The 19,844-nt window shown below is 34.3% G+C and overlaps 1 protein-coding gene across 1 annotated transcript in view; it reads right to left on the reverse strand.

Moving 5' to 3' along the window:
- Nucleotides 1–18,614, reverse strand: part of hrasa (HRas proto-oncogene, GTPase a) — a 29,300-nt gene extending 10,686 nt beyond the window's left edge. Inside the window, exons 1-3 of the mRNA XM_056451815.1 lie at nucleotides 18,492–18,614; nucleotides 3,508–3,649; nucleotides 2,665–2,843 (exon numbers count right to left, since the gene is read on the reverse strand). Of these exons, the coding sequence (XP_056307790.1) occupies nucleotides 2,665–2,843; nucleotides 3,508–3,618 (290 nt within the window). The 5' untranslated portion in view covers nucleotides 3,619–3,649; nucleotides 18,492–18,614. The remainder of the gene's footprint in view (nucleotides 1–2,664; nucleotides 2,844–3,507; nucleotides 3,650–18,491) is intronic.
- Nucleotides 18,615–19,844: the final 1,230 nt, after the last annotated feature.

Here is a 19,844-nt window from a genome sequence, read left to right on the forward strand (position 1 = left end):
GAAGACAAACGGACAAACCATTGCTGCAGTTCCGTTACAAGTTTTATATAAAGAAAGATTTAAAAAACACTGTAGTGTTCGGGTGCTCTGTTTGTCTGAGGTACTTAGTCTGCCATCATTACTGAAATGCGTATCTTTCATACAAAATGTAAAGCTGCTTGGTTAGTTCTAGTCACATGAATTGCAGTGCACTGGTGGCACTCTAGATGTTTTCTACTAGGTGTGCAAGGAAAATGTGAGTGGGTCACGTGCGCACCGCTTGCACACCATTTGTGCGTTGCTCTCTATTTGCATGCACAAGCCGTGCACCTCGATTGGAAATAACCCTAAGTTTATTGGCATTCCTTTCAAGGCGTGTGCTCAGCAGACACATTTTAATAAAACTATAGCACTTCATACCAAAACTTTCAGCCTGATCTTACAAGGAAATTGTATGATTTTAAAAAGGAGGTGTGGCACCCAACCCCACCCCTAAACCCAACCCTCATTGTGGAATAAGCAAATGGTATGAAATTTTTTGAATGAGATAATAAGAATTCATACAAATTAGCCATGGAATCAAAAAGTTACAAATTATCGTGATATTGTGTTGGAAATTTCATACGAAACTTTTTTATCGTTATTGACAGTGGTGGTCAGTCAATAAATACTAATACCGTTTTATCTGTCCAACCCTAACACCTTCCAAATTATTTTAGATTTGAATTATTTTATATTTTATATAATACTGTCCTACCAATTCACATGTGAACAACGGATGCATAATGCCATATAAATGAGTATTATTCTTTAAATTTTAAAAAAGTAACATCTCTATTTTGTGTTTGTACTATACATAAAGTATTCATATAGCTTTATAAATGACTGATTAAATCACTGAAGTCAGACAGGTTTCCATGCTGTTTTTTAAAGAAAAAAGTCTTTCAGGTTTCTTTAAAGGGCACCTATGGAGAAAAATCTACTTTTCAAGCTGTTTGGACAGAAATGTGTGCAAGTATAGTGTATAAACTGTCATATTGGGGTGAAATAAACACACCCAGTCCTTTTTTTTCAAATTTAACAACATAAAAATGGTGGACCAATTGGAGCGGTTTTCAGATCGACCGCAACTTTACGTAGGAGTAAAGGAGCCCACCAATATTGATTGACAGCTGCGCGCATTAACATGTCCGGTAGTCACGTGTATAATCATATCATCAAGAGAGGAAGAGAGGACGAGCATCCGGGAATAAAAGGTGTGTTCAGTTCGCTAGGATCATCAATCATCATCAAATGTGATCAAGTTTAAAATGTTTTAAATCAGAGCACGTGTGTAATGAATTACAGCGATTCACTTCAGATGCACTTAATCAGCACAGCCGCGTGTCAGAACAATTATAAAGGAAGAAGCTTTAATCGCGGTTTGTGGACGTTAAATCAGGTTTATTTTGTACATTAATATAAGAGATATCCATACAGCAGTGGATATTACCAGTATCATGTCACATATGCATGCAAAACGAGTGCAAAGCTTAACGTGCTGTCTCTCTCTCTCTCTCTCTCTCTCTCTCTCTCTCTCTCTCTCTGTGTGTGTGTCTGCGTGTCTGAGCTATGTGTGTGTGTGTGTGTATGTGTGTGTGTGTGTGTGTGTCTGCGTGTCTGAGCTATGTGTGTGTGTGTGTGTGTGTATATGTGTCTGTGCTATGTGTTTGTGTCCTTGCTGTGTGTGTGCGTGAACTTTGTAATGACATTGTGTGTGACTCATTGTTGCAAATCCACAAAAAAAATGCATCAAATACTGATTGTTAAAGTTCTTACTGTAGTATTTCTCACACACGTTAGGTGAGATCTGCTTCCTGAGGCAGCAAGGGCGGTGATTGCTGACGGGCATGTGGGAACGGTGGGCGAGGAGGACTAGCCTTAACGGGCCAGTACAAAAAACAGCAAAACCTTTTTTTCAGCTATAGACACTTCAAACAGCTATAATAAAAAATCTGATGGGTGTTTTGAGCTGAAACTTTACAGACACATTCTGGGGACACAAAAGACTTATATTAAATATGAAAAAAGGGGTAACCTATGTGCCCTTTAAAATATCTTATGTTTAACAAACATACAGCATGTGTATGGAATGACATGAGGGTGAGTAAATGACACTTTTCATTGACACTAATCTATCTCTTTTCCGCTAAAAATTATGCAGCGAATGAGCCATGCAAAAATACAATAAGCTTTGTGGTTACTTTTAATATGAAACAAGTTTCCTGTGTGACTGTGACAATTTATTTATCTACAGCCCCCAGCCCTAAATGAAGATAATATTTTTGGATAAAAATAATTTAGAAATTTTCTAAATAAATTCACATTACTATAAACTTTACACAAACATATTATTATCTTTTGATGTTCTATGCAACATATTCAGATTGGTCACATGAATTCCTACACTGTCTAATAAAAACTTTGGTTTGAATGTGACTTTAACTTGAGCCACTATTCAACCATATCTACTCTAATGACAACAGAAAAGACCACATCCAAAAGCACAATAAATTATTTTTAAAACAATTGACTGTTTTAAACAATGAACACTTATTGACTTAATTCATATAAAAATTACCCTCTCAGGAATTATACATATATATACTTTTAAAACCCCCCATAGTATGACATTTAAGCACATACCTGTATTGATGAATGTCCTCAAAGGACTTGGTGTTATTGATGGCAAACACACAGAGGAAGCCCTCGCCCGTTCTCATGTACTGGTCCCTCATGGCACTGTACTCCTCCTGACCTGCAGTGTCCAAGATGTCCAATAGACATGTCTCCCCATCAATCACCACCTGCTTTCTGTAGGAGTCCTGCACAAAGATGCCCGGTCAAATCGACATCAAACTCAAGCTGTATCAACAAAACATTTTCCCTCTTTTTTTCCCAATATTCTTTTGTAATTACACAGCCACCAAATTTGAGGTATTTAAATAACTTTTCAAAAAATGTGCCCAATAAACAACTTTGGGGATTAAGGTACAAAGAGTGAAAGACAAGTCAGTGATTGTAGAGATTGTTGAGCTTTGCCCCAGCAGTCATATAAACATGCGTCTCTGTGCTTATGTGTGAGCACACAGTGATTTCAGCCATAAAAAGGACATTGTCTATTCAGAGTCGGGTGTGGTGGGAAAACAGAACAGAAACAGGCAAGGAAATGTATAAACTTTGAACACATACATCCCTTAATATGGAAGCACTAGCAGGCCTATGGTTAATTCCTGTGGTTTATTTGACACTGAATTTAGAAGAAAAACTGAAAGGTGGCATCAGATTTAAGTTGGCACCCAACGCTGTTGTGATTCTGACAAAATATAACATCACTAAACAATTGTTGTTACATTTTTTTATAATATGTTATCTACTTATTCTAATAGTCCTGTCTGTAAACATATGAATTATTTCAATCTACCTAAACAAAAACCCATTATATTTTACATTAGATGCAATATCTCAATGTAAACACACACACATTACCTCTATAGTAGGATCGTATTCATCCACAAAGTGGTTCTGGATAAGTTGGATGGTGAGAGCACTTTTGCCCACACCTCCTGCACCCACCACCACCAGTTTATATTCCGTCATTCCTCCACTCCGCTTCAGCCTCTCACCACACCTAAGGAGAAATCAGCTCCCGAATCAATACAAACAATCATCCCACTGACTGTATTCATGTTCAGTGATTTTTTTCAGTTCTTAAACATACAAAGAAAACAAAATGTAGGGATGGGGAGTCGACTCCAAAAGAGTCGATTGCTCAACTCTCAATGGACCTAGTACCTAAATCGACTCCAGGAATGGAATTGACTCCCAGAGTCTGTTTATTCAAATCCTTCTGAATGAAGCTGATACATGCTACAGTTATAATGTTCATTCTCGAGCACGATAAACACTGAAGGCACCCGTTTTGAATGCATGCTCACACGTTTTATGCGTTTGCTTTTGAATTTTGCGACCACGAGCACTCTAGAATAATATAAATAGTGCTGCAGGATGAAGTTTGAATTCACTTTCAAATTCCTACGAAACACACCTTTTTGCAATTTGGTTTTAAAGATGATCTGCCTGCAATGTCAAGTTTGCTGTATTATACATTAAATTTGGCATATGTGTGTAAAACTACAACTATGTGTGTAAAACTAAAACTGCAGGTAAAACTAAGATGTTATTGGTTGCTGCTCTATGCTCAAGTAAAATTTTTAACCTTTGCCTAGGCATATTTTACAAATTAATTAATTCATTAATCAAAAAAACACTAATCATAATGACAAAAGTAGCCAAGATTTATTTTTTCACAAAATCTGACAAAACATGTTGTGTTTTTTTTTTTTTGTTTCTTTTGTTTTTGGCCCTGGATGCACTTAATTTCACCTCTAATATTTCGGCAATTCTTCTTGTTTATTTTATAAATAAATACAAATTACATACATTAAAAAATTAAGATACAATTTATAACAAACAAAATTTGTTTCAAAAAAAATATAGCCAAAGCTAAGTGTTCAAAAACAGGTCTGACTCACTCCTTTTCTTCCGGCGTATGGCGTTCTATTAACACATCCTTATTTAAAATTGCACAAAACAAACAGTGATATTTCAAAGTAAAGTAAAAGGCTATTTAAAAGTACACATTAAAAAAATCTAATTTACGAGCAATATGATATGTGTCACGATCACCAGCCATCATACTTTCATAGATCGCTGGATCTCACTCCCAATCGTTATGGACTACAAATCTGCTTGTAAATGGACTACATATTCAGTCATGCCACACACACACTCACACCTGCTCCAAGTCTCTACTCACCACCTGAGGATAGTCAAAGACTGATTACAAACACCATTTAAGCAGCACACACACTCACTTCCTGGTCGAGTCTTGTTTACCTGTAAAGTGACAATTCAACGCGTTTTCCTTAGTCTTGTTTCTCCATGTTTTGACCCTTGCCAAGTTTGTCAGTTTGTCCCTATTCACTGTCTGCCAACCGACCTCTCGCCTGTTATAGTGACTACGATTGTGGATTTGTCTTTATTCAACTCTTTGCACCTGTGTTGACCCTTGCTTGCCTGACTACCGAATAAACCTGCACTTGGATCCTAATGTTGTCTCTGTCATCCACGTGTTACAATATGCTTTGAGGCACAGATGCTTTTATCATTATTTTAGGTTTGTTATGAATTTCGTGCAGGGGGTTATTATTTAATTGGTCATTAAATCAAATTGAAAACTATGGTGGCCGGGAAGTGCAAAACGACATTACAAAGTGTGAAACACTTTTACAAAGACCAAGACAAATTTATATTTTGAATAACATTTTTACCTATCATAAGACACAATTACATAGGAAAAAACAATTTTACCAAGGACAAAACAAATTAAAATTTTAGAAAAAATTAACAAGACGCAAAACGCTTTAACAAGTCCCGAAACAAATTTACAATTACAGATTCCTTACGGAAAGGGAATGTACCACACAACGGAAGTGACGCGGAGAAAAGTGTTATTGTTGGTGAGCGCGGTAAATTCGTGCTGTGGAGTACATTGCGTAAATAAAGTTTATGGCGACAGAACATGGACTGCAGTTGAGGGTTGTTTAGCCCATTTTGTGGCAAACACATGAGCAGCTTAACGCGGTTTTGCTTTACGTGTGGTCGGTCCTTGGAGTTTCTAAAGGACGCAGACAAGACGGAAACACTAGACATACAGCATCAATGTGTTCAATATTTTAACGAGGGCCACTCGTACGCTGTAATCGTGGACTTGATGTCAAGTCTACACTGTGTAAATATCTGCTTAAGAACTCTTAACAGTAAACTTAATGAAGCTGGTATTACAGTTTAACTGGTGTCCGTGTTAACTGGTGCGCTCCTTTCCAGATGTAAACTATTCACATTTGCAGATTGGCAGATTCGTCACTTTTTCACAGCAACAAAACATGCCCATACTGAATAAATATTCTTATTACTTGGTGTCAGTGTGACTGTAAACATTATTGATTTTAATATTTGTGTGGCAGAACAGTATATAACCAAAATAATGTAAAGAATAATTATAATTGAAATGTCATCAACAGGATTCGAACCCACGTCAAAAGGTTTAGTGCGAGTATCAAGCGACCTAACTAACTAACCAGGTCTATATGGTGATATTGGTTTTGATATCTTTATCAGTCAACATATTCCATGCTCTGATTGCTTCCATGTACTTGTGTTTACATGTTTCTACATACTCTCACACTGATATTTTCTCAGAATAGCTCTAATTTGTTTTATCGCAGTTGGTATAAATGGATATAAATGGAGTCGATTCTAGAGTCGATTCCACCAATCCCAAAATTGGGAGTCGAGAATCGGAGTCGACTCCAAAAAACCTGGAACCAAACACCCCTAACAAAATGTAATTACGAAGATTTTCTGTGGTCCTTACAGGACCCAGGAAATTAAAATTAATTTTTTTAGATGTTAGTATCAGTATTGTTAGTTTTTAAGATTTCTATAAGCTTGTGTGTTCTAACACAGTGATAAAATTTGCATTTAGAAGATATAAAACTTATATAAAGATGTAAAGCTTGTAGTCTGTCTAAATGGATGAATGGTTGATCCCCTACAGTTTCTCATCAAATCATAACCAATCAAATGCTCTCTAGTGTCTGACATGCCCCACTCCCTTCAAGACACTTCTCATTTGCTTTTCATTTAATGATCTTGAGCTCCACTCCTCTCACTGGCAGAGCGGTGATACAACAAAGCCGTTTTTAAAAAGAGGGAGGAGCTACACTATGTCCCACCCTCTCCTTGTGTTTTGGTCAAACATCAGATAAAAATGCACATTTCAAATAACTGCACGGGCCTTTAAGGTAAAGTAGGATAGGATATATAATACATATTTTTTTTGGTGAAGAAGTGCTTTGCTGAAATTAGCATACCAGATGTCCAAAGTCTTATGGCCCCATTTCCAAATTCATGATTATTTAACTAAAGATATTAAATTTCGACTAAAGTCTGTAAATTATTAAACGTCTCTGCAACCTGTCTGATCATTTTTGAAAGAAAAACTGAGTTTACACTGACTGCACACAACAAACATAGCTTGTATGTTTTGTGCATGTGTTAGCAGAAATAACTCTCCAAATAACTAGCACTTTGTGATTCACAAAGCAACGCCTCAAGCCATTGGACTGTGTACAAACATAGCTTCTGTAAAACAAGCCTCCAAATTGAGCAGAAAACAAAAACACACACAGGAAAGGTACACACATACATTTCTTTGGTAATTCTCTTATAGACTCAATGATATCATGGTTTCATTTGCTATCAAGACAAATTTAATCTAAACTAACTGTTATACTTTTGTATGGTAGATTATCAGGAAGTGGTATGTCACAGTAATAGTTTATAGATACAAGTCAATCAGGGATGTGTTTTCCAAAATGATTGTTAGTCAACTACTGTAAAGTTCCGTCATTAATATCGTTCAATAATTCAGTGGTTTTCAAAACCACTGTTCCAATAACATTGTTTTCAGACAGCATCTATAGTTAGATCTTGATAGTGTTAGATAAAAAGAAATGAATTACTAATTACATCAGTAAATTTGTATTTAAATTAATTTCTAATTTGTCTAATAAAGTAATTTCATCACTCAATAAGGATTCTAATTACTTCACTCGATACTATTAAAACTGATCTATAAGTCTCAATGCACAGGCAATAGAAATTAAACTCTTGTAATTCTTTGCATTTGATCCTACAGGGCCTACAGGGATGAAATAAAAATTACTACTTAAAAATATAAGCATTACATGCATAAAAACAAAACGTTCCTGTCATTTATATACTGCCATTCATTTCTTACACAATGTAACTTTATTTGGTAAAAAAGTCTAATTATTATGCAAAATATATTAGCTTAACAAAAATACAATTACTCTGCTTCTCTGAATTGAATAGAGAATTTCTGAATTTGTTTAAAGTATTTAAGTCAAGTACATTATAAGTAACAGTAATTACATTACTTAAAATAATCCATTGTTTCACTTTTTCAGTGGATACATAATTAAATTAAAGTAACAAGCAACAATCACACCCAGCACAGGCTCTCAACATGTGGTTAGCAGTAAGTTTGGAATGAAACATATTTTGAAATAAACATAATATTCACTCCATTCTATATCTTACACTCCATTTCAATATATACATTTCAATATATAGCCAACAAACACCTAATAAAAGCCCAACACTGACTGTTTAATAAACATCAGCATCACTTGCAATGAAGATGCCACTTGAGCTTTTATCTGATAACAGATCATTTTAGGTTTGGTATGATGTCAATCAGTGCTAACACTATTACTTTATTCTTTTAAAATAAAATGCATTTTTATAATATAGTACTACATAACAATTTGTCATTGAAGGGGTGGTCCACTATGATATCATATTTTAAACTTTAGTTGATGTGTAATGTAGCTGTATGAACATAAACAACATCTCTGAATGTACAGTAATATGCTCGAAGTTCAATGCAAAGAAGACATGAGCTTTTACAGAGTTAGCTTAGAAAAGCCTACAGCGAACAAAGGTTGGAGGACTACAAAAATACTTCTGGGTTAATGAGATTGCAGGGGCTTCAGCCGCAAGCCATCTCTGTGAAACATCCACACACACTCATTCACACACATACACTACGGACAATTTAGCCTACTAAATTCACCTGTACCGCATGTCTTTAAACTGTGGGGGAAACCGGAGCACCCGGAGCTAACCCACACAAACGAAGGGAGAACATGCAAACTCCACACAGAAACGCCAACTGACCCAGCCGAGGCTCAAACCAGCGACTACCTACTGCGCCATTGCGTCTCCCGAAGTGCTTACGATTTAATTTATGTTGCAGAGAATTATAAAAAAATATATAGCTCTAGCATTTGACAAAGGAGAGCTTCCAGAATCTCTCCCAGTTCCGTGCTGGATTCGACTAAACAGTCTTCTAACTGACGAAGCTGTGGATTATGAGCCACAACCTGTAAGTGTTTTTATTTGATAAAATTGATCTATTACATGCACAGTTTCTAGAGTTAACGATATGTTGTAGCAAGGGACGTAAACAAGGATGTAAACAATGGGAAATGCTGTTCGGCACCGTTAACAATTAAGCTACATATTCATATTTATCAGTCAAACCGCTGTAAACACCCAAAATCTTCACCAGTGCTGCAATGTCTCTCTATGCAGCCGCTTTCCCTGCGTTATACATCTCAAATAACAAACTCGCAAAAGATATGTGAACGTTTCGTATTACTATACACATACTTATAACCGGAATAAATGTGAAAGACACTTGTCAGATTTTATTTTAGAGAGCAGGCATGAGGTTCAGCGGTGTATTCTTCATTTTATGTCTGATTCAAGCACAAACTGCTGCAGCTAACAGCTTCTCTGACTGACTGTTTACACAGCGAAAAAATCACATGCTTGAAGGCGTTTGACGCTTCCTGGGAACGTGGAGCCAATGCGTGAATCACAGCACATTATGTTAGCTGTTTAATCAGAGCCTCTTGAGGGCGGGCCTTTCAGAGGAACTAGGAAATGTTTTCATGTTAGCAGAGTAGTTGTATATAATCAAAGTAAGATAATAATAATATATAATAAATAATAATAATATATAAAAAAGCATGACTTTCTACAAATGAAGCATGAGCACACATTGTTTGCAATCTTATAAACACAACCAAGCCTTAAAATATATACGGTGGACCACCCTTTAAATTTTTATTTAACCCTATACAACTTAATGCATACAGAGAGTTGCAGTCTATTTGTCTATTTATTGTGGACATGTTTACTTTTCATTGCTCCTTATGTGCCTTTAAATGCTAAAATGTTAACTGTGGGAAACAAGAGTAATGACCATCCAGCACAAAATCAGACAAACTATATTAGTAATTTTATTCTTTAGACATCTATTTGTTTGTAAGTATAACACAAGTTCACCAGATGTGTGACTGCAGTGGTAATGATTAATGAAAGCATAAAGTTTATTGGTACTATGGTGACTGCAGCTTCTGGGAGTGCAGTGCACTGTATTTGTTAATACCCTAACATGCTGGACAATTAATGAGTAACTCCACACACTCCCTGGCACACACTCTCTCACATAATTTGCCCAGTTTGCAAAAGGGTTTGCAAAGAGCTCATACATGAGAGCAAATTGTATGTACAATTCACACAAATCCTTGCACAATATTGGGGTTGAAGAAAAAAATGTTTTGTGAAAAATTACTTTATAACAACTTAATATAAAAATTTACACTGAAATTTTACCGTTAGTTGGTTGCTTACTGGTGAAACATAAACTCAAGTCTCTGTGGTTCTTGCCTATACATAGATTAGGTCTTCAGTGCAAATCTCTGGGATTTTTTATTTAGGCCTATACTTTTTAGGGTTACCGCTCTAACTCAAATTCTCTTTACTCACTTAAAAGCTGGATTTGCATGACCTACAGTATGCAAAAAAAAACTGAAAAACAGATGCTGTGCTGTTGTGTTTGAGCAGGAAAAACAACAACTCCAGACAGACAGTATTTTAAATACATCCATTTGCAAGCTTTATTTATTTGTTCACAGGCATTTTTGTATAAACAAATTAACTAATAAGATATAAAGCTAACTAACAAAACAACCATGGCTGGTTAGCACTAGTAATAAATATCTATGAACATGTATCTTTTATCGTAAATCTTTCGATTTACTAAATATTAATTTGCAAAAATCTATGTCTTTAAATAAATGAATACTGGTTGCAGAGGCAAACAGGATTCATACACCAAACTGAAATATTATATTTTAACAATGAAAGAATTACAGCAAAAAAAAAGAAAGTATGCATGAATAATCAAGCATGTAATGAGCTGAGGTAAAAAAAAAAGAGGCAAATATGATCAAATATATTGTGATACTATAAAATATTAAATATAAATGTAATATTATTTTGCCACACAATTCCATTACAATTTACAACTCTCCTAAAGTTAAACAGTTGACTTGAACTATGTTTGCTATTGTTATGGTGTGGTCACTTTTAGCTTAGCTTAAAGTAATTAAATGAATCGAATTAGACTATTAACATTTCGTTTAACAAAAATCAAAAAAGATCACAAATTTTTCTATTTAAAGCTAGAGTCTTGTGTATTTGTACATTGATCAATAAGACCAACTGAAAATGAAAAATTACCATTTTTATTAGTTATTTCTGTGTGTGAGTGTGTGTGTGTGTGTGTGCGTGTGTGTGTGTGTGTGTGTGTGTGTGTGAGAGAGAGAGAGAGAGAGAGAGAGCTCATTGATATTAACGACCGTTCCAAATATCGTCAATATAGAGCTTCTGATTCTAGGGGAATGTTATGTAGTAATAAATGAATGTATAAAACTATATAAAAAATATTACTTGTTTTTTTTTTTTTTACTTTCCCAAGGCACATACCTACTTATTAAATCAATGAAGTATAAGCCACCTTTAAATAGAGATAGAACAGATGACTGGCAGAAGATTTAGTCCAATGACTCTATTTATTTACATAAGAGCATGTGCAGTCACAGAATCAAAAAGCAAAAGTGTGTCTAATAAAAATGTGCATGCATGCATTCAAATTATTTTCATTATCTTTCATTAGTGTTTTGGTAGTGGCTCACTGACTACACAATATCATTTTATTATATACAGAATCTATCCTGTGTTTCATGCAGCAAAATATTAATAGTTTCTTCTGGTTTATTTTATTTGGTTTATTTTATTTTCATTAATAGGAACTGGGGTATAAAATATATAAACATGTATATAAGCTCTACATCAATGCATAGAATTCAACATGGGCAATGTTTCTATTTCTGTTCTACTGTTATACAAGGGTTAATATGCAACAGTATGATTGAGTTTTGACAGATTCAAAGATTTCAAAAGTAAAGATAACATCATGATGATCTTTGTGATTGCAGTAACAAATGTGTTCTCATCAGCATTGTTCTCATTTTCTAATTGCTTGCTGACTGTTTGTACAGGGGATCTTAAATGCAGGCAATGCAGGATTGCTAGATTGTTATGATTGTTATTGTTAGAGTGTTGTGAAAAAAAAAACAATTGCATCAAAATAAGTTTAAACTTTGTATTACAAAATAGCCTCTAAAAACAAAACAGTTGGTTTCTTTGAAAATATTTAAAACAATTAAAATCAGTCCAATAATACAATTCTTATAATAATTACATCTGGCAACATGGTGGAAAGAAGGCTGCAGCCAAATTCTCATGAGGACCTTAATCTTTGTTTCTATAGCGCTTTTTACAAGTAACTTAGAGGGTCTCAGCAGTTTAACATATAGTAGATGAAGTTCTAGTAAACTCAAACTGCATTAGTTCAGTTATCACAGTTGAAGTTCAGTTTAGTTCAGTTCAGTGTAATACAAATGTCACTGGCGAAAGCCAAAACACTGAAGAGCAACTCCCCAATGCATAGTTTTTTAAAAACTTTAAAAACTTTTAATGTCTGGTATAGTTATTTTAAAAGGTGCTTTACATAAAAAACGCTGTTCTGTTCATTCATAAAATCCAACATATGCAAAAAACAACTAAACAATCAATCTCATCATTTACTCACATTCTTTCGTTCATTTTCCTTCAGCTTAGTCCCTTATTTATAGAGGTCAAAATGCAAAATGAACCGCCAACTATTCCAGCATATGTTTTACACAGTGGATGCCCTGCTTCTGTTATGACCTGTTATTAAATGCTTATAATCACCACTGCCTTTTGGATTATCAATTTGGTTTGGTTGGACTGACTATGTGTTTATTAGAAACCTGTCTGCTTTACCAATTATTATACAGTCTGTTGATTTGTTTTTGTCTACTGAGATATAATAAACCTTATGCCTTTGAATCTAACTTTATTTCTATATCGTTGCCTTCTGCATCCTTGATAAATTCGACTAACAAGCCTTTTTCATTCTGAGAATTAAAGATATTAACAGCCTACAGCTTAAATCTGTTAATTCTACATAATTTAAGAATCAAAGAATAGATCCTTTACTGAAGAATAAGCCGAATCCTATGCAATGGATAATGATCCTTTCATATTGATCACTGCCAGCTAAGCTGAAGCAATCATTTTATAAATAAAGCTATTAAAGTAATTTTAAGTGATGCAACGCTACGTAAAAAACAAAACTATTATATATAAGGCTATAATAAAAGGCTACACACGGTCCAGTCAAACCTCACTGCGGTCATCGCACATGCATGTATAAAGCTGTTTAAAGATCTATATACTGTATGATAGACAACAGAATCTCAATAAACACTTGATGCTTGCTGTCGATTAGGCACTTTTTAAGGGCATTATATGTCACGACATTGACAGGATCTGATGTGGTCAAGTTAATGTCCTCTTATGTTTCCTTTTTAATAGGAGACATACATTACCAGCTCCTTTTTAATATAAGACATACATTACCATACGTCTGCTCACAGTTTTTGTTTTGCAAATCTACCAGTGGCCACTGTATACACTTTTTGATGATCTCAAATTTATCTTGTGTGTCCCTTTTCTCACACAAATCCACTGCAATATACACTTCAGCCGACCAGGCCAGCTTGCTGTCAACTGACGGACGAGCCATCCACCCCTTCCCTAAACCCATCTAGAAAAAGAAAAGCCGTCCTGGGGTGCGTTTCCCAAAACCATTGTTAGCCAACTAAGGTCGCAAGTTCCATCATTACAAACACAGTTCATTGATTTGGCATTTTCCAAATCCCTCATTCCAATGAATATTCGCAAACTGCGTGGCAAACTATTACACTTGCATTTCTCTTAGGTGTAATTTGCTTTCAATTATTTTCTACAGTTCAGTTTTAGCAATCTTCATTGACAATTGCGTTCCCTTCGCAGTGCACTTTAAAAACATTTATGCCATTTTGACCACAGCCGTGGCTCATGATGAAAGCTAAGGGTGACCTATTATTTAAAAGCGAAATTTACGTTATGTCTCCAAAGCTTGTGAAAACAAAAATATATGGCAATATTATTAAGAAATGTGTCTGTAGCCTAGTGTATATGACATGGCCTTTTGGTTAAAACATTTCTTCTTATTATTATTACTTTTCTTAATAAATAGCCTACTGTAAATTACAACTATTAACAATTTGTATGATTTATATATGATGAGAATACGTGTTAGCAAAGTGTTTTTTTTTGTTTTAGCATAGAATATGAAATATTATCAATAATATTTGTAAAGGAAACATAGGCCCTATATGTGTCGTTTACATATATTTCAGTTAATATGAAAAATGAGTACATGTTTATACCAAAACTAATATTGGATTTTTTTTAAGTGTGTTGTGTGTGTGTGTGTGTGTGTGTGTGTGTGTGTGTGTGTGTGTGTGTGTGTGTGTGTGTGTGTGTGCGTGTGTGTGTGTGCGTGTGTGTGTGTGTGTGTGTAAAACAATATAATTTTATACAAAAAACTATGGGCATTTTCTCTAAAGAAGTAGTTACTCTGCCTTGTTTAGAGTGTCATTATGGAGGTTTTACGTTAACTATCATGGTTCAAATGATGGATCTGTGACAGAGAAACTATGGTTTTGGGGAAACACTCATCACTACATTGTTCGATTGTCCAAATGACGCATTGTACTATGATTGTTCAGCCATGTCGTTGTTTGGGAAACACACCCCAGGCCATGTGATTTCACCATGTTTTCAGCTTGTTGTTATTTATTTATTTTTGCTTTTGTTTTACCTGGTTTTTAGAACAGTTCTTCGCAGGACTCGAACCCCATGGTCACATTCAACTCTGCTTTGACTAGAAAAACGTATGCTCATAACTGAGTAAGATAAAATATAAAATTCTTATTCGATAAGAAAAAAAATTACATATGCTACAATGAAAACACTTTTATCACACAAATTCCAGTATGCACATTAAAAAATCATGTGATTTTGTTATAAGAGATCATGTAATGATAAAAATGTGTGTGAATGGACAAACCAGCGGGCTGACCACATTGTAAAGCTTCTGAAATGTTGTTTTGGTTATTCTAAAATGCATTCTTTTTTTGGTAATTCTAAAATTTCAGTAGTGTTATTATATTATTAATTACCTCCAGAATTGTCAAGAGCATCTGTGCTCTGCCTCTCACACCATCAAACGCCACCAACGCGTTCATTGCGTGTCCGCATTTCTTTATTTTCTTTCTTCTTCTTTTTGCTTAAATAAATATCACATCAGTTTTGATTCAAGTAATATTGCATTTAGAGCGTATACAAGTTTCCAAGAGTGCACATTAGGTGTTACTTTTCATGTTACATCAAAATAGTGGTGCACAACTGAAATATCTAGCCTAAACAACAAAAACTATGTCTGTGTCTCAATCAGTACCCTAGCTTCATCAGTAGGTCAATGTGCTTGAATTTAGGTGCTGGTATGGACCGCCAACCTGATTTCACCAATCGGACATGTTCCTGGATTAACATCTATGTTGATCCTGGAACAACATTCTAATGAGCCAATCAGAATTAAGGGATATGTTTACAGTTTATGTTAGGTTTAGGCCTATGTTAGGTTTATACACTTCTAAAAGATTCAACTTTGTCATCCAACTCAGTCATTCAATAGTCATGCAACTAATATTCCCCTCTGATTTGGGGAATAATTTACAGTTATGATTGGGTTTAGGGGAAGGGAATAGGTATGGATTACATTTTCAAACAAAAATCATGTTCCAGGATCAACATAGATGTTAATCCTGGATCGCATCATACTTGGCAAAATCATGACGTGTAGGGGTAAGGACAGTGAAGAGCTTAGTTCACTACACATTCAGACACATTGACTGTGACATGAGAACGTCTTCCTTGTACATCATCAAAACTGGAGTTTATAAACAACAGCAGAACTTATCATTTTCATATATTAATTTGTAGACTATAGATAAATAATTTGATAGTTTCATAAACCAGCAACATTTAAACCATTAAACAATCATGAACGTTTGCTAGACTTTTCCTAACCAATCTAGCTACGGTCATTCATGTTAGAAATAATTAATTAAAAGACATGTTAGAAATAATTATTTAAAATATGTGTTTTAGAAAAAGGTGTTTCCTTTGTCATTTTGTTTGATGGACTAACACTGCTAACACTGTAAACAAGTCATATATATATATATATATATATATATATATATATATATATATATATATATATATATATATATATATATATATATATAGCATCTTGTTACTCTGGATTAACTAAATTAAATGATGGTGACAGTGCATACCCTTTCACACACAAATACATAAACTGTACATCCACATATACTGTATATACACACACAGTCTTATTTGGAATGTAAAGGATGGTGAAGTATCAATTTACCCTGAGCCACAACCCTACAACAAAAGTAGGCCTAAGTGATTTCCAGTTAGGTTCAGACAGCAAAAGCAATCTCATATGGCAGATGATGGAATCGAATACAGAGGAACCATAACAGATCCAGGCCGACTGAGCCACTGACATCATCCCCCAAAATAACCAGCACTAGCCAAATCATTACATCTGTCTAGTCTAATCTACTGCCCTACACCACAGACACTTCAAGATGTATCTCTAGAACATACAGTATGTAGAATGAAATAAAATACGCACAGAAATGTTCCGATTTATTTGTTTATAAATCTTAAAACCGCCATCTTATTTTTGTTTAATTTTAGTTTTATTTTATGCTATTGTATAGCGCTGCACAATGTAATCGTCACAGCATCAGCACTGAGATGTTTCATTCACAATAGTCACATTGCAGGATAGTAGGGATGATATGCATGTGAACTGTGAATTAATTACAACCAACTTTGTTTCCTTTTCAAAACAACATGGTTTAAATGTGTTTTAGCCTGTTTACTGTGTAACATTGCAAGTTAGTTTAATTTAGGTGCAGAAATGATGTTTGTAGCTTTAACAAAGACTAATTGTATTGAATTTACACAATGAAGAATGTGCATCACTACTTTACATTTGATTATTAAATATCTGTATCTGTGAAGACAGCCGTTTATTCTTGTTTTATTGAGATGTACTAATTTAAAAAAGCACCCCACTAAAAACATTACATTCCAAATGCGTAATAAAATACAATACAAAATACAAAAAAACATTCAAAATTAAGTCATCGTTCCAGTACAGTCATAATAAACAAAAAAATTCACATTTCGTTCCCCAATATTGTACAGCCTCTACCATTGTAGTATTTTAAAATATTTGTAACCACTTACTATTGTTCTACATATGTTACATTACTATTGATTTTAGTTTCAGCTATTTAAGCAATGACTTTGTCAATTTTCCTCCATTGTTGTTTTAATATTCTATTTAGCTTTGATTCGTTTTACCAGCGTTATAAATTATAACATAAGCATAATAGTTTATTATTTAATTAATGTTACATTAACAGTATTAAATCAAAAATACATATCCTTTATAAATAGAAAAACATAACGTTATTCGTGTAAGTGAAAATCCAAGTGCACAAATATACTAGACAAGTAATAAAATATGAAACCTTCGTAGTTAGATACTTGAGCGCGGGTTAAATTTGAATGCCCTAAGACAAACCGACTTTAAACTTCCGCACTGCTCTTTACATTGCTAGAATTTCAAATCCTACTATGTTGAGGTCTACAAATACACATAAACGGAGCCCTCGCTATTGGCTGATTACCGAGCAACGTCTGCGGAAAATAAGCAAACAGTACTTCGCCATTGGAACGCAAACTCTGGATGGACTACTTAATATTCATTGGCCAGTCTTCCTCATAGTAGAATTGCAATCGTTCGTCCGGTACTATGGGGGCGTCACCCGAGCAAATACAAGGAGGCTGTAACGGTCACATTGATGCAACCAAAACTTAATAAATTGGATAATAGGCATCATGTACATTCGGTGTAAGGAGTGAAATCTTACCATTAACATTAGGCCTAAGTTGTAGATAAAAGAACATATCAGTTTGATCGATTAGTAAAATTCGATTCAGAGTAAACTGATCTGATTTAATGGTTAGATTCCTCAACATGTTTTACTGTATCAGGCGAATGGAAACTAATTAATTACACACCATAAGTTTTCTTTTTCTTATTTTACCACTTTGCAATAAAACAGAGATTGGTAGAAATTAACAGAATAGCAGTCTAAATGTTCAATGACTGACGTATACATGATCACGTATGTAAACATTTCCATGCATCCATACAAATAGACTAATAATAACTACAAATATCGACCAAATTAGTGTGTAAATTATCTCAAAATGTGTTTTTGGGAAACAATAACTTAGAGTCGGTCCACTTGATCACGCTACAATCTTATTTTGCAATCAAACGATTGTTTTTTATACAACAGAAAATATCACTTCACCTGATTCTCCGAAATCAGTCACCTCTCCAGGCGCTTTCGACTATTTCGAGATTTTTCCTGGATTGCATTAGACGTACCACACAGTCTACGTGTCGTGAACAATGTGCTTCACTGTAGTGTGTGTGTATGAGCGTGTGTGTGCGCAAGAACAGCCTACGCCCAGCCCCACACGACACAAGAGTTCCGCCCCGGCAGCTGAAACACAAACCTACTATGGCAAAGGCAGAGATTATTATTATTTTTTTTTTAATTTAAGAATAAACAAATATACAACCACAATCATGAGATCATATAAGAGAGATACAAAGAGACAAAATACAAGCTACGTTAGCTGCAGAAAGAAAAAAGACTAACAAAACAAAGAAAAAATGGTAAGTAAATACACAATTGTATAAAAGTGTATGAAACTAAATAAATTAAGAGCATTACGGAAAAAACTATCTAACTCAAATCAGAGTCAATAGACAACATTTGTTCATATAGTACCAAGAATATTTTTTAATATAGTACTTTTTTTTTTTTTTTTTTTTTTTTTTTTTTGCTGTTACACATACGGAAAGATTTGAGCCAAGTCAAAAGAAAATGTCAAAAAAGGATTGAAGCCATGCATTTTATGTATAAAAAAAAAAAATTCCAAACAAGATAAAAAAAAGTTGAAGATAGATTCTTTAGATGTATGGCAGATTCTAAGTAATAACAAATAATTTATTTTAAACTAAAAGATTGTGCAAAGGTAGGGTGTTTAAATAATGATACAGGTCAAACCAAAATTTTTGAACAAATTCACACATACAAAATAAATGTATAAGTTTCATCATCCTTACAAACAAAATGTAATTACTCTGAATATCAACATATTGGAAACAAATGAGTTAGCCGGATATAGTTTATGCAACATTTTAAAGTGGATTAGTTTTATTAGGAAGAAAGTATTTATGAGGCACAAAGGCAGAGATTATGAATATTAAGCACAAACCTGTGACGTTGCTAGTCACAAAAGTGCTAGTTTGGCCTCAAGCTAAATTAAGTGGTTTTAAAGTATTATAAAGAAAAATCTAATTGCTGTGAAGAAATTTACAAAGACCTTTATTGCTCCAGACACTCTCGAAAGAATTTGGATTTATTTTTAACTCCCTTGGTATTATTGATGACAATAGCATGTCGTGTGAAGCTCCTATTCAAATTAAATATATTTCTGAAAACACTAACAAATTAAAGCTAACCAAACTCATGCAAAATGCTGGTTTGACCCCAGAATTTTATAATAGAATTATTCGTTTTTTTTAGAAGCATTTAAAAAGTGTGTTTTCCCTCCTACTATGACTCAGGGTATCATAAATCTGATCCCAAACC

The sequence above is a fragment of the Danio aesculapii genome, chromosome 25, assembly GCF_903798145.1.
Source record: "Danio aesculapii chromosome 25, fDanAes4.1, whole genome shotgun sequence".
In the NCBI taxonomy this organism is placed as follows: domain Eukaryota; kingdom Metazoa; phylum Chordata; class Actinopteri; order Cypriniformes; family Danionidae; genus Danio; species Danio aesculapii.